The sequence below is a fragment of the Fulvia fulva genome, chromosome 1, assembly GCF_020509005.1.
Source record: "Fulvia fulva chromosome 1, complete sequence".
NCBI classification, from domain to species: domain Eukaryota; kingdom Fungi; phylum Ascomycota; class Dothideomycetes; order Mycosphaerellales; family Mycosphaerellaceae; genus Fulvia; species Fulvia fulva.
In genome coordinates this window covers 3,305,685-3,319,894 of record NC_063012.1, presented here as the reverse complement: position 1 = coordinate 3,319,894, position 14,210 = coordinate 3,305,685, and the positions used below count along the sequence as shown (strand labels likewise).

Here is a 14,210-nt window from a genome sequence, read left to right as displayed (position 1 = left end):
ATAAAGTGCGTGCATATCCATATGTAGGTGAACATCGCATTTGTTCACGTATATCCCGTCATACACTACTTGCTACGCAAAGTCGGCCTTCACTTCGCCGTACTTGATGCCATCAACTCTCAGCTCGAACACCAAGTTGGCACTCTTGATCATCATATGCAGCTCGAAGTCGAGATTGTCAAACTCCACGCTCTTCGTCGTTGTCAAGCGAGTGAACAGCCCTTTCGGTACGGCGTTAAGATCCGTGGTCAGTGTACATACCTTGATAAGGTCCTTGTTCCACGCATCAGGTGCTGCATCGCTCTCGCATCCGATCAGATCATCTTCAACAACCAGCGACTGGCCTGGCCTGAAGTTCCGTGTGTAGTGGAAAGAGATCGGCTGGTCTGCAGAGATGGGTGTTCCCTAACACTCGTTAGCATTGACAGTCACATTGCACAGTATTGAGGTCAAACTTGCCTTCGAGATGTGCCATTGCATACGATCTGCCACCATCCATCTCTCCCACAGCGGACTCCAGTAGCGGTCACTCATGGGATGTTTTGCCTCATCGAAAACCGTCGCGTAGCTCGTCCCGTAGTGCCAACGACTTCTCCGCTTCTCCACGAGACTGCCTTCTACTCCTCTCAGTACCGCGCCACGCACCACAGCTGTCCATGCGTGCAATGGCTGTAGGACTTCCACGCTCTGTTGAGTGGCCAATGCGGCTGTGTGAGTAGGAGTTTCGCTGTATTGCGGGGGCGGAGCGGTATTGAAGTGTTGCTTCAATCGCGTGTAAAGATGGTTGGACTGTCCGAAGCCACCGACCAGTATGATGCCGGAGACATTGCCTCCTTTCTCCCGAATGGCCTCTACCTGGCCTTCGACTAGGCTGATGAGCTCATTGATGATAGGTTCAAAGATGGATTTCACCTGCTCTGAGGTCATCACGAGGAAGCCGCTGTCCAATCCAGCCTCCTCGTCGTCGGGCAAGCCAGGGAAAGGGACATTCACCTACTCGCAATGTTAGCCGTATTCGAGAATGCCATGGCGATCGTTTGCTAGCTGTGCTGAGCAGGGGGTGGAACACAGTCGTATCTTGCATAGAGTATGCCCTCCAGTACCTACCTCAGAATGCTCCTCTTCGTTGAAGTTGCGCTTCACAAACTCCTCAAAATACTGCCAAACAGAAGGGTGTTAGCTATACTCGAGACTCACGTGGTAATGTCTTAGCGGATGGTGACAGGCATGTCTGAGACAGACGATGCCTTCTACCCTTCAGTGCTTACCTTCAAGCCCATCATCCACGTCTTTGGCTTCTTTTCTCTCATGTTGGTCCAACGCTCCTGGCCGATACGTTGCTTGACATGGTCCTCGAATCGGTAGTTGAGAAATGCTGAACCGCACAATCCGCCCGTACCAACCGCGCTCTCTTCAACGCGGAGCGGAAAGACCTGCGTCACCTTGTATGCTATGAGATCGACGGTACCACCACCGGCATCGCATACCACAAAGTTATCGCCGACTTTCAGCCCGTTCGGTTGTATTGTCTTGAGGGTGTAGACTGCCGCAGCTTCAGGCTCACTTATGAGCTTCAACTCATGTCTGCTGCCCATCCCTGCTCTTTCTGCGGCCTGTAGTGTCGCATTTTTCGCAGCGTCAGACCAGACGGCCGGAACAGTCAGGACGAAGTCGACTTTCGTAGTCTTGATAAAGCCTTCACCGTACCTCCTCGTCATTGTCTCGATGGTGTGTTCGTAAATCTTGATAAGGTACTCGGTCACGGCATCCATTACAGTACGTCCGCACTTCCTCAGCTGAGCAGCCGTCTCCAGTGGACTAACAAAGTGCGGTAGCTTCTGATTGCGGTCGAGGAACAGCTTAATGCAGCGCAGTCGAGGATCCTCAGGCTTGAACTGGAAGCCCCATTTGATCTGCCTTTGCGCCGGTCCATCTGCTGCTTGTCCCTCTGCAACACTCGCTTTCGTTGCGCTTGCGGTCTCAGGAGGTATCTCATAGAACGCGATTTCCGTAGGTACTTTGTCTGACGTGATGCCATTTCCGCCGGGCCAGGTCTTGATTATGTCGATATCGTCTGGAGTTGCGCTGTATACCGCCGCCACTCCACTGGACACCAAATCTGTTAGCCGTGCGTTGTAGGGGTGAAAAAGCTCGCATTGTGGTCCTCGACGTCCGAGGGGGCTGAGTAGCGCGAACAGCTAGGCATTCTTACCTGTACTACGAACAGAGGGGTGTCAGCCATACTCATGAAGCGTGTCGCAGCGCCTTAGCCTATGATGCAGAATGTGGAGTGAAGCGCATCGTGCAGCACATTTCTCGCACACTGCGCCATATTCTAAACCACTGCTCGATGCATAGTGCCTCCAAGTACGTACCGTTGTCCCAAAGTCGACTCCAACAATGAGCCTGTCCTCGACAGGCTTCGAGCGATTGGCATCCTCGACCAGCGATAACGCAGCTACATTACTCTCGATAGAGTCGATAGAGGTACCATTCATCGTTGATGCTCCTTGGCTAGTGTCTTCATTGCTTGTCATTGGGAAGCGCTTCGCTCGCGTGACAGGATCAACGGCCAGTTGCCTGGTATGGCGATTACGATGTGCTACGATGTCAGCGCACCATGCTTTCAATGGAGATCTGGCACGCCTGTGTATCCGTAAATTTGTTCGAAACTTGCTGCTGCTCCAGAGGCTGTGGCCGAGAGTAAAGAAGGTGAAAATGCTTCGAAAGCTCTACTCATTGACAGTGTCCACGAACAACGAGGGTCGGATGGTCAGGCGCAGCATGGACTTCTATAAGACTGGCATTGACTCGAAGCGTTTCGTGGGCTGAAAGTGCCTAGCATCCGCCCTCTGTGCGGTTCGGGTGACGCTTCGCAGGTGGTGTGCGCAAGCGAATCGTTGCTTCCACGGGCGGCTTCCAGTTCCAGGTGCAGGGGTGGAAGCTGGACTTCCGAGTTCTCCATGTTCGTGGAACTCACGAACTCTCCTGCCACCGAGACCTGGCGACCGGGCCGGGCGTTGTCTCGCTTCAAACATGTCGCGGCTCGCTGATGAATGCACCTTGTGCTGCTTTGATTGTATACTCCACATCATTAGCTAGTCTTTCGTCCAGTCATTGAGTCCCTTCCACTGGCGAAAACACCGCTGAAGCGAAGGAGTGTGGCTGGTGGTCACCATTCCCTGCAGCTGCTTCATCTTGAAGATGCAACTGAACGCTCCATCCTCGCTCTTACTGTAGTCGTGGAAACGTTGCAATAGATGTGAGATGCTCAGAGGGTGCTTGCCATGGTGTCGAACAGCGCGGTGGCAACTGAGGCGCGGAATGCTCCTGCTCCTCAGGGAGAGCTTGACGACCGGGCCATTGGCGATGCAGGCGGCCAACTGCATTCGCGGCAGCGCCTAGAGGTCGTTCCGTCAGACGAGCACGTGCATCAAATGACAGGCGAAGGAGACCCTAGTCCAACATCGACAGAGACTCGGGATGGACTGCGGCGGACAGGCAGTAAGATCGCGAATCTGAGAGCTGCCTTCGAGAAGCAGATTGACGATGATTCGGGTTATGTGCCGCCCACGGGCACTATCGGACAGTTGGAGAGGATGTCAACGAGAAGTAAAGAGCAGGAAGCGGAAGTCGCGAACTTGAAGGAGCGACATGACATGGAACTTACGAAATTGATTGAGGACCATGAGCTGGAAATCGCAAGACTGAAAGAAGAGCATGAGGCCAACATGATCAAGGAAGAGGAGCTGCGGCAGGCATACGAAGAGAAATGCACAGGGCTTGAGGACGAGATCGAGGCATTCCAGGACAAGCTAGCCAAGCAGGATGCCGAGTGGCAGCTGGAAATAGAGAGACAGTGCGACCATCTGCACCGCGAAAAAGACCAGGCCCAGGAGGGAGCAAGGAATCTGCAGCGCCAGCTATCAGAGCTGAAGAAGGGCATTTCAGCAGCTACGAGAATAGAACATCAAACATCGGACTCTACATTGGCTCAAGAGTTCTCCAAATTCTTTCACGAAACACAAAATTGGATCGTCAACAACTTTCGCAAGATGAAGAAGACAGAGGCCGGTGCTGGAGCAATGTGCGCGCGGCTTTCTCGCATAGCGGATGGCAGGCATGTGGACTACCTAAAGCCTATCTTCGAGCGCTTTGACACTTCCATCAGACTGGCAGCCTTCCAAGCCACAGTCGCATGCTACATGATGAAAGTATTCGACGATCCGCTACTGTTTGGGATCCCAACCCAGCCCAAGTGGAGCCAAGGCATCAGAATGGCGATGGAGGCCATGCCAGAGGTGCTCTCGCCGATTGCTTTCAACAGATGGCGCGCAATGACTGTTGATGCCCTTCGACAGTGCAAAGGCGATGAGATGAAGCAAGCGGTCGAATCTGCATCCCATAGCATGTCCAAGAACATATGCAATGCTCTGAATACATTGACAGAGGCTGAAGAGTCGGAAGCACGGATTGCTTCACTTGGCGCCATTCTTAAGCGCGCAATATCTTTAGCACATCTCTTTCGAGTGCAGCGTCCTCGATATGACTTTACTCTGCCGCCTCCAGGGGCGATGTTTGATCCTCTGGTCATGGAAGATGTCTCTGTGGAAGACGACTGCTCCGCGCTGAATGGCATTCGTTGTGCAGTCTGGCCATGTGTCATCAAGCACGGCGACCAGGATGGCAACAAGATGGACATGTCGAACATTGTCGTCAAGTCGAGAGTGCTGTGTGGCTGATTCGAGAGCACCGCGAACATCGCCACAGCTTGAGTCATGCGCGCAGGCGCAATGATCCCGAGTTATGACTGTGTCAAATCAATCGATAACCACGAAGCTCATTATCAATCTCTTGCGAGTGAGCAGCGATCGTCATGAATTGACGAATTGCAAGACGGTGCTTTTTGCGCCCTGAACATAACGTCCAAGACACGAGCGACCCGCCAGCAGGTTCCATTTTCGCACACTGACACGTTGTCACGCCACTGAAGCCTCGGTGGAGGGGGTAGTGCCAATTTAAAGTAGTGCGGTGAAGCATTGCTCCGAAGGGGGTGGTGAGAGGTCGCATGCGAATGATTGGAGAGCATCCGAAGACGTGACTTACATGGTCAATGTGGCGGGTGAAGCAGGATGAACAGATTCTGTGGTCACTGGCATGCATTACTGTCGTGGTCATCAGTCTTCGTCATCATCGTCCTCAGCTCCAGGCACATCCATAACACGCTCGCCAGCCTGCCGAAGCTTTCGGCGACTCCATGCCCGGACGCCCTTCCACACAGCATAAGCGATGGTCGAAATGCCGATGGCCAAGGTGATCCAGCTGATTTGCTGCAGCCGATCCCTGCCACTACCAGCTGTGTTGCGACCATATCTGTTTCCGCCACCAAATCTGAACCACTGAAAGGGTGAGCTCAGCATATACTTGGCAAAGCCAAGCAGCCCGAGGGAAGCAAAACCTTTGGCCATGTGTTCAGCCCAAGTGGTGGGCTCGATGGTCGGGACAATGTCTCCGGATACAATTGTATCGACTGGCGCGAGGTACAGATTGATGATCGGATCGGCGAAAAAGCCCAGGATGAAGGTGGAGACGACGAAGATGAAGATGGTGAGAGCCAGCTGCGCGGTGGTGCTGCTGATCCATGCCGACCAATTCAAGCGTTGTATGTTGTAGCGATATCGACAGGTTGGGCACTCCCAGTAGTTCCTTTTCTGTGTTGGATCTGCTCGACGCCAGGCCCCCAGGCACTCCTCATGGACGTACTTTTGACTGCCTTTGCATTTGCAAGGACTTAGTAAGCGTCCGCCTTCTTCGCTCTCGTAAACTGGGCGCGGTGCAGACTGCATCGAGGCGGGCAATGCAGAGTCGGAGACGTCGGGGAACGTAGCGTTGACCTCCTCGAGGCATATCCGACACTTTCGCGGAGCATAGTGTGTGCGTCTTCGCTTTGGCTGCGGCTCTCCCGGTGGAGGAGGGGCAGTACTGTCTGCTGTGTCGTTCGCTGTGGTGTCACTCGCTGTGGTATTGCTCGTTGTGGGTGGTATGTCGGACTCAAATGAGCCTAGGATATTGTCGAACGACCAGCTGGCGCCACTTGTGTATGCGGCCATTGTCTGTGGTGGTAGAGAAGGTCCTGCTTGAATCTATGATGAGGGTTTGGTAGCAAGATACTTGTCTTATGTATGTCGATAATGCTCTGCTGAATGGATACAGAGAAGTACGCGCATGGTCGAGCAAGTGCGGAACAAAGCATGTGCTTATGATGCTCAGGCAAAGCTACATGTGTTGCTCGCGTGAGCATGGGCTGGAAAGAACAGCGAAGCCACAAGACGGGAGGAGGTAGTGGAAGTGAGGAGCAGAACGCGGGATGAGCCGGCGGAAGCTAGTTGCACGCGTACAGCAGCCGTCGCCTTGTCGTTTCGAGAGCTCCATCTCCATCACCGACTTGCTACTGACTTCAAACAAATCAACGACTCGATACCACAACCACACCGAAAGCTGCATCGCAAGTCACGCATCAAACTCGACATCACCGCCAATCGATCCATCAACCAATACCTCACCCTAGGCCACCATGGCCGACCGATACTCGTTCTCCCTCACCACCTTCTCGCCCAGGTATGACGGCCTAGCACAAATTGCATTACACGTAGACTAATTGATCATAGCGGAAAGCTGGTCCAGATCGGTACGGTCCCTTGTAATGGCCACCAGAAATCTCCCCAACTAACAACTCCCCAGAATATGCGCTCAACGCAGTCAACCAGGGTGTAACATCACTCGGCATCAAGGCTGCCAACGGCATCGTCCTCGCCACCGAAAAGAAGTCCTCCACACCGCTCATCGACGCCGGCTCATCATCCAAGGTCTCGCTCGTCACACCCAACATCGGCATGGTCTACTCCGGCATGGGTCCAGACTACCGCGTGCTGGTCGACAAGGCGCGCAAAGTCAGCCACACAGGCTACAAGCGGATATACAACGAGTACCCACCCACACGGATATTGGTCCAAGACGTGGCGCGAGTCATGCAAGAGGCGACACAGAGTGGAGGTGTGCGGCCGTACGGCGTGAGCTTGTTGATTGCAGGCTGGGACGAGGGCATCGAGCCAGAGCATGAGGCGAAGCAGGTAGCAGAAGGTATGGAGCTAGACACCGAGAAGAAGAAGAAGACCAGCAAGACAGGTGGCGTGCTCAAGGGCGGACCTAGACTGTACCAGGTCGACCCAAGCGGCAGCTACTTCCCGTGGAAGGCCACAGCTATCGGCAAGAGCGCGACGAGTGCGAAGACGTTCCTGGAGAAGCGGTATACGGAGGGTCTAGAGCTGGAAGACGCAGTTCACATTGCGCTTCTGACGCTGAAAGAGACGATTGAAGGTGAAATGAACGGAGACACCGTCGAGATTGGCATCGTCGGACCACCAGCAAACGAGCTTTTAGGCTACGAAGGTGTTGAAGGTAAGCATCGCATGGCCAAGCGGAGAAAGGACGTGAAAGCTAACACTCACCCAGGCGCCGTTGGCCCAAGGTTCCGGAAGCTAAGCCCTCAGGAAATTGAGGATTACCTCACCAACTTGTAGTATACGATCGATGACCATAAACGGCGCCACGGAAGCGCCATCGTCCGTTAGAGAAGCGGGCATGCGTGTATGATATAGCTGCCACCACTGCGGGTAACGAACGAGATGGAGTTCCTTGATGGCGCTCACTGCTCTTCACCATTACAAAAGGCCGCGTCAAGATCGTCCACTTTGACCGCCAGTTTCCTCTTCTTCCGACGTGCTTCGGTGCCTTCAGATCCTCCTAGGATTGCACAAGCTCGATGTGCAGCCTACTGAGTGTTAGCTGTATCATCAGAGGATCATTGAACATCACGACACTGACCTTAACCTCTGCCTCGTCTTTACTGTGACACCCAGTCACTGTGACAACTTCCTTCTCCCCGACCTTCAGAGTGCAACTGAAGCTCTTCTTCCCAAGCTCGTCCTCCACTCGCCCGTTGGTATATTTGACAGCCTCGTGGTCCGCTACAACGCCAATCCGCTCTTTCGGCGAGAACGTCTCGACGTGAGCATCGAGAATTCGACGCATGTGCCGCAAAATCCCAAGTTTGTCCACGAAGGCTTCACACGCGTCCAGGTCTCCTCGTGTATCGATGAAGATGGCTCCAAGCACGGACTCCACCAAGTCGCAGAACAGCTTGGGTGGATTGAGAGTGACGAATGAGCACCAGGGATACTCATCACTGTGCTCCAGCGCGTGATCGATCCCCTCTCGCATTTTCTCGAAGAGTTCCACAGATTTGCGGCGTATAGGAACCAGCTGCGCTCCTGCTCGAAGGAAGTCATGTAAGTGGACTTGGCGGGAGGATCTGATGGTCTTATACTCCCCCGGATCAGAGGCAGGCACGACATCGACCACATCGTCATCCATGGCGTACCGCATACAGCAATACCCTAGAAAATGACTATTGACCAGGGCTTCGTGGATACGGTGCAATTCCCAATGTTTCAGCTTCCGAGAGTGCGAGAAGAGCTTGGGAATGATGACCATGTCCAGAACGCTATCGCCGAGGAATTCGAGACGCTCGTATGAGAGGCCCGTCCGGTTGTATGGGAAGGACACGTGGGTGATTGCTTCCACGAGGAGAGTCGTATGAGTGAAGTCATGGCCTATGAGGTGCTGCAAGAGGTCCAGATTCTTGACGGGCGTAGGTCGTGGTTCCTGGATGAGTAGGTCGAAGCAATGTGCCGGAGGGTGCCATGTTTCGGTTGGTAGGAGAGTTTCAATGCATTTCTGGGCCTTGACGATTCCTCCGTCGACGTATGCGGCGCCAATGAGTGCCTCGACTACATCTGCCAGCGTCTTGGTCGACATAGACCGTTTCCCTGGTGTTTGAGCTAGAATCTCCTCGACCACTGGTGGACGCCACTTGCTTCCGGTGAATGGCTTCGTGATGATGAACTTGTCTAGACCTATGGCGAGAGCAGCCGCTGCAAGATTGCTGTTCCGAACGATTCTGTCTCGGTCCACTGACAGATATGCTTCTGGCCAATTGATATGCTGAGAAACGACCTCAAGCTCTGTGCAGTGCTTGAGTATGCTGTCACCCAAGTACTCAAGTCGATTGTAGTCTACAGCTTCGTTCGCACCTGGCGCGGTGATTGCCTCGAGCACGAGACTTGTGTCGTTGAGTCCAACATCGTGTAGGACTGATTGGCAAACGCTGGAAGCTGAAAGTTGAAGCTCTAGGCAGTGTATGATCGACGGCACAAAGGCTGCAAACAGCGCGTACCCAGCTGCCAGTCTGTCGATCGAGCATTCGGCAAGAGGATATGATTGTGTCCCGGTGTACGCCACCCTGGTGCCATGATCTGCTGCGATGGGGTGGAGAAAGTCCTTACGCTTTGGGAATGTGCGCACCCTCACGGATTGCCCAGAGGCTGTCTTATCGCCGGTCAATGTCTCCAACGACTGGAAGAAGTAGGCACGACCGGGCTGCCCCTTGACTCTGACAAGACCCACCTCCGCTTGTTGCGACGGGGTCAGCTGCATGGGTCCATTGATGGGCGCTGATCCAGACATACTATCGACCCACTTCAGAAGCTCATTATCCTGCAATGCCGGGGCGAATAAGATCGGGTAGTCTTTCTTATCGATCGCCATTCGAGATCCGTGGACCGAGCGAAGAATCAGATCCGAGGTTGCTTGCAGTGACGCCAGGCTAGCTGCGCTCATTTTCTGCGCCCCTTTGCTTTCAGCAAGTATTTCCACCACATAGGTAGTGTTGGCACTCCAGTAGAGTCGGATCGAACCACAATGAATCGGACAAGGGGTCCACATTCGCATTTGAGACTGCACGCCGTCAGGTGTGCTCAAAGACACACGATAGACATGCCAGCGCATGTCATGGAAAGCAAGGCCGCCGAAGAAGCCTCGCCACACGTATATTGGGTCTGATACTTCTGCAATGGATGGCTGATCCAAATGCTGTTCGCCGATTGCTGGTCCGTAGTCTTTGGTCAGAGGCAACAAGTTATCGTTCACAAGCCCGGCTTTATGAAGCGCAACATAGGCCTCAAAAGCTGCGTCGCAAATCGCTGTGGCCTCAGTCGGCCATGCTTGTGAAGATGTTGCGTGCCGCAGATCAGGGTGTACGAATGCCGGTAGATCGACTGTGGCCGTCCACGACCCGACTGACTTCATTACGGCATCGAATTCTGGCCGTAGGTCCGCATAGTTGCTGGCTTGAGAAATGCCAACACTACAGAAGTGCAATAGATGCGCCTTGGCGCTCTCCAAGGTGAGGAGGGCCTGCGTTGCAGCGATGTGGTACGTTCTGCTGCTTAGGTCTTCCTCCGCGCTGGGAGCTGGCTGTCTTGTATCGTCCATATATGCCTGCTTCATCTGAGCTTCGAGTGCTTCCCATTGCTTTCCAGCTTTCAGCGCCTCTTCCTCGGATGTGAAGACGTAGTACTTGGAATCCTTGCGTCTGGCTCGACCGCGCCTTTGCACGAAGGAGACGAGATTGCCAGGCTTCTCAAAGCATATGATCAGGTTGCAAGCAGAGATATCGATTCCTTCTTCGAGAACATTCGTTGCTATCATCAAGTTCTTCTCGCCACTGCGGAACGCTTCGAGGTCGGTAATATGTGCACGAAGATTTGCGAGATCCGCAACGGACACCTTACGAAACGACGAGGAGGAAGTGCCAACAAATGTTCCAACCTGGTAGGACACTGCAATCTCATCTGTTTGTCGAAGTAGTTCCGCAAGAGCTGTGACCTGCGCTCTGTATATCATCGACGTTAGCGCCTCTGACCTTCCTCCGTAAGCAACCATTCTTGGAGCGCTGACCTTTGTTGTACGAATATGACACCTCTTGTCTCTGCGGAGGACTCTGCCCGCAGTATCCTCACCAGATTCTGAACCTTATCTGTTGTAACGAGTTTTCCGTGTGCTCCGAAGTCAACTTGTTGTAGGATGGGGTCGAATAGGTGGTTCAAGTGCATCTTTTCCTTCTCTGATAGGTCAGGCATTATCGCCGTGCCTGAAGTAAAACCAGTTCGAAATCTTAAAATGCATTCACTGACATACCACCTGGCCATAGAAGGTCCTAGCTCATCGTGTATCGAGAAAGCTCTTCCTCGCAAGCCACGAAGCTGCTCATAAGTGTAAGTCTTTTTCTTGAGCAAGATTTTGTTGAGCTCTTTCAGTGATCTTTCGTCGCCCTGCTGTCGTAGGTCGACAACGTACGGATCTCGAAGGAAGTCGTAGTCGTCAGTAGCCTTGGCCATGGTCTTACACAGCATGTCATGCTCCTTCGTGTCTTCTGTTGAGTAGATGATTAAGACAACCTGTGGAGGATTGACGTGCTTTTCCAAATCTTCCCTGTTCTGCTTGGGAGTCACAGCGACGGCGTTCAAGCTTGTTTCAATCTCCCTGCAGCGCATTAGCACCGTATTGACTCTCGAGATACTAAACCTACTCGAGACTGCCTTTCTTGGAGTTCACTACCGGACTCGCACTTAAGCCTAGTATATGTGGCACGTGTTCCCCTCTCAGTCTTGCAGGCTGGTAGTAAAGCTTCAGGATTGCATTGTATGGGTGGTTCTTGGTTGCATGATGCGCTGGTGTAGGTCAAGTCAGCTAGTAAATTGAGCCATAAAGCATGAAACATACCTTCATCGAAAATGCACAACGATAGTCTCCTCATATTCAAGAAGCCATGCGAGAGAGCATCTGCGAGAACAGCAGGTGTAGATACCATGACGCTAACATTGGCAAGCAGTGCATCCCAAATACCCTGGTCAGTCCATTTCTCAACACCATCTGCGCCCAAGAGGGTGCGTAGGCGATACGCTGGCAGGTGATCTGATAGAACTTGAGCCTGCTGCTCTGCAAGGGCGACCGAGGGCGCCAGAAACCACACAAGCTATGCAAAAGTGTCAGAAGCCCTATCTGGCGCCATCTCGAGGAGAATTGAGATTACTGGGCACAGGTTACCTTGTCAGTGATGCCCTGCTCAAGCTCTACGAGGATGCGAGCAATGGCAACGTGAGTCTTGCCAGAGCCAGTATCCATCTATTGCCAGGCGCATTTCAGTCAATCTTCCCTCGTCTGTTGGGTGAGGACAAGCTTACGGCTACGATGATGTTTTTCTCGATGCTGGCATCTAGCATCTCCTGCTGATAAGACCGCAACTTCACGATCGGCGGCTGACTGGGGGAGTCCATTGTCGCCAATTCAGCAATGGCGTGGCCCGGTCGGTAAGGATGGTGTTACTGTCACTCGCAATGGTTCTGTCGCCAATGTGATTTAGGTGGGATGCTGCGTCACATGTTTGATGTCTCCATCAATTCCACCGAAGTGGACAGCTGCAGAATACTTAATTGACGTGGGCGCCTTTTTCCCGGCCGCGCTGGTACGATCTGCCACCTATGTGCCGTATGTCAGATGGCGACGGATGGTTGGCCAGTTATGTCTCGTCAAAGTTGTGTCGATGAAGCCACGAAGCTGTGAAGTGCTCGACCTCGAGAAAAGCGGAGTGCCTTTTGCTGGCACGGGCCACGGGCATGCACCTTCTCACCGAGGGGGACGTTTCACATTCGCTCCCCTTACTGCAAGTACTTTATAATGCAAAGACCTTGAAAAACACGCAAACTCGTTGTGTGATCGAGGTCCACGTCACGGCAGTGTCGATCGAGCGTGTACTTCACTGCGGCCATTTAACCCGATAGCTGCCACTCGCATCCAGCTCGATGGCAGGAATCATCAGCGGTCCTTGCTTCTGTGCGAACTGTGCCAGTCTTCGCAGACGCTTAGAAGTGGCTTGACTGCGTGTGCCAGTAATACGCGCCTCCCATTCTACAGCCTCTTCTAACAGCGACAGCACACTGTCCCTTTCTGTCTCGCGTTTTTGTACCAGCAAGACCTTGGCCTGTAGCATTGCCAACCCGTCAAATAAGTCAGGCAGAGTTGGCACCAGCCCATCCTCCCGCTTCGCTTGATAGACAGCAGCTCGACCCATACCCGCAACGTCATTGAGCTCCATCATGGTGACTACGGCACGCTTCATCATTTCACCTTGACGAGTCGCGAAGTCTCTGCACATCCTCCGCTGCGACTCACTGCCTTCAAACCCACCTGCACGCTCATCGCAACCAGAACACCGACAAGTGAAGCCCCACTTCTGCGCCTTGGCTTGTCTCTCTGCGTAAGGCAATAAGATGCTGAAGTAGGAAATTCGGATCTCTTCGTCTGCTTCCAATGGTCGGAGAGTGTGCACTACCATCCGGCCAGGGGATTGCTCAGGATAGAAGCACACATGGGCATTCGGAATGCAAGAATGGTTGAGTCTGGCAACATGCGGAAACAGCGCGCGATGGCAGGAGCCGCGACCATCGCCTAGGTCAACATTGAACGCGTTATTCTGCATGATACCAGCCACTTGGGCCATTTCCTGCAATCCTTCCTTGCCGAATCCTCGCTGAAGGAGCTTGTCCTTGAGCAAGGCATCGCGAGAAGGGTTCTCGTGGTAGCTCAGGTTCAAGTACTTTTCTTGATCGCCGCGACCTAACCTGGTGAACTTCTGGTACAGCTCAGGAAGGTCATCTTCAGGTTCCATCAAGATGAGCGGTGCATCCGAGAGCAAGACAGAGAACGCCTCTATGTGCCGAGTAGCGAAGAGTCCGAGTCCACTGCCTGTTTTGGAAACTTGCACTTTTGTTGAAGGTGTTCCTAAAAGTACAGAAGAAGGACTCGCACGGTCGGAGAGCCATCGCTTCACCGTGACTGCTTGACAGCTCATCGTCGTCCAAAGGGAGCAGCGGCTGGAGTCAGGTATGCTTGGTCTATGCGTTGCGTTGATATACCCATCAGGGCATCATGATTGACGAGCTTGGGTTCGTTTGTCGTCGAAGTTCAGAAGAGATCAAGTGCCAGGCTTGTTGTTGCGAGCGCGATGTGAATGAGACTAAATGTCTACCATGATTGTTCATCAGCCGTCATGGTACTCGGAGTATTCGGGGTAAATTCGTAAATACTCAGCAGCGGGTTGGAAAAAGCACAGTCAATCGTGCAGTGTGGTGTGGATTGTGAAAGAAAGGAACGAATTGCTTTCGAGATGCTCGTGCCGCCGGATGAAACCCGACGCCCACTTGGCGCATCCCAATTTGGCGAGCACATGTATTGAGGCAGTCACTGGAGAC

General features: G+C 53.2%; 6 protein-coding genes across 6 annotated transcripts; 2 read left to right on the top strand and 4 right to left on the bottom strand.

Annotated features, from left to right (window-relative positions):
- Window positions 1-72: 72 nt before the first annotated feature.
- CLAFUR5_00674 (Heat shock protein 12A) lies at window positions 73-2,537 on the bottom strand (the record flags this gene model as incomplete). Its single annotated transcript, XM_047899822.1, has 5 exons — window positions 73-405; window positions 460-993; window positions 1,108-1,158; window positions 1,269-2,112; window positions 2,377-2,537. 5 exons carry the CDS (start codon window positions 2,535-2,537, stop codon window positions 73-75), a joined length of 1,923 nt encoding a protein of 640 aa, XP_047755305.1.
- A 750-nt stretch (window positions 2,538-3,287) lies between these two features.
- On the top strand, window positions 3,288-4,742 carry CLAFUR5_00673 (uncharacterized protein; the record flags this gene model as incomplete). Its single annotated transcript, XM_047899821.1, has 1 exon — window positions 3,288-4,742. One exon carries the CDS (start codon window positions 3,288-3,290, stop codon window positions 4,740-4,742), a length of 1,455 nt encoding a protein of 484 aa, XP_047755302.1.
- Window positions 4,743-5,177: 435 nt separating this feature from the next.
- CLAFUR5_00672 (uncharacterized protein) lies at window positions 5,178-6,110 on the bottom strand (the record flags this gene model as incomplete). The annotated part of the gene is made up of 1 exon (XM_047899820.1): window positions 5,178-6,110. One exon carries the CDS (start codon window positions 6,108-6,110, stop codon window positions 5,178-5,180), a length of 933 nt encoding a protein of 310 aa, XP_047755303.1.
- A 464-nt stretch (window positions 6,111-6,574) lies between these two features.
- On the top strand, window positions 6,575-7,580 carry CLAFUR5_00671 (putative proteasome subunit alpha type-2; the record flags this gene model as incomplete). Its single annotated transcript, XM_047899819.1, has 4 exons — window positions 6,575-6,618; window positions 6,669-6,688; window positions 6,742-7,458; window positions 7,513-7,580. The coding sequence occupies 4 exons, from the start codon at window positions 6,575-6,577 to the stop codon at window positions 7,578-7,580; spliced, it is 849 nt and encodes a 282-aa protein (XP_047755300.1).
- A 125-nt stretch (window positions 7,581-7,705) lies between these two features.
- Window positions 7,706-12,236, bottom strand: CLAFUR5_00670 (Dicer-like protein 2; the record flags this gene model as incomplete). The annotated part of the gene is made up of 7 exons (XM_047899818.1): window positions 7,706-7,831; window positions 7,885-10,792; window positions 10,858-11,442; window positions 11,489-11,630; window positions 11,683-11,935; window positions 12,007-12,084; window positions 12,144-12,236. 7 exons carry the CDS (start codon window positions 12,234-12,236, stop codon window positions 7,706-7,708), a joined length of 4,185 nt encoding a protein of 1,394 aa, XP_047755301.1.
- Window positions 12,237-12,715: 479 nt separating this feature from the next.
- Window positions 12,716-13,810, bottom strand: CLAFUR5_00669 (Histone-lysine N-methyltransferase ATXR2; the record flags this gene model as incomplete). The annotated part of the gene is made up of 1 exon (XM_047899817.1): window positions 12,716-13,810. One exon carries the CDS (start codon window positions 13,808-13,810, stop codon window positions 12,716-12,718), a length of 1,095 nt encoding a protein of 364 aa, XP_047756498.1.
- Between the last annotated feature and the right edge of the window lie 400 nt (window positions 13,811-14,210).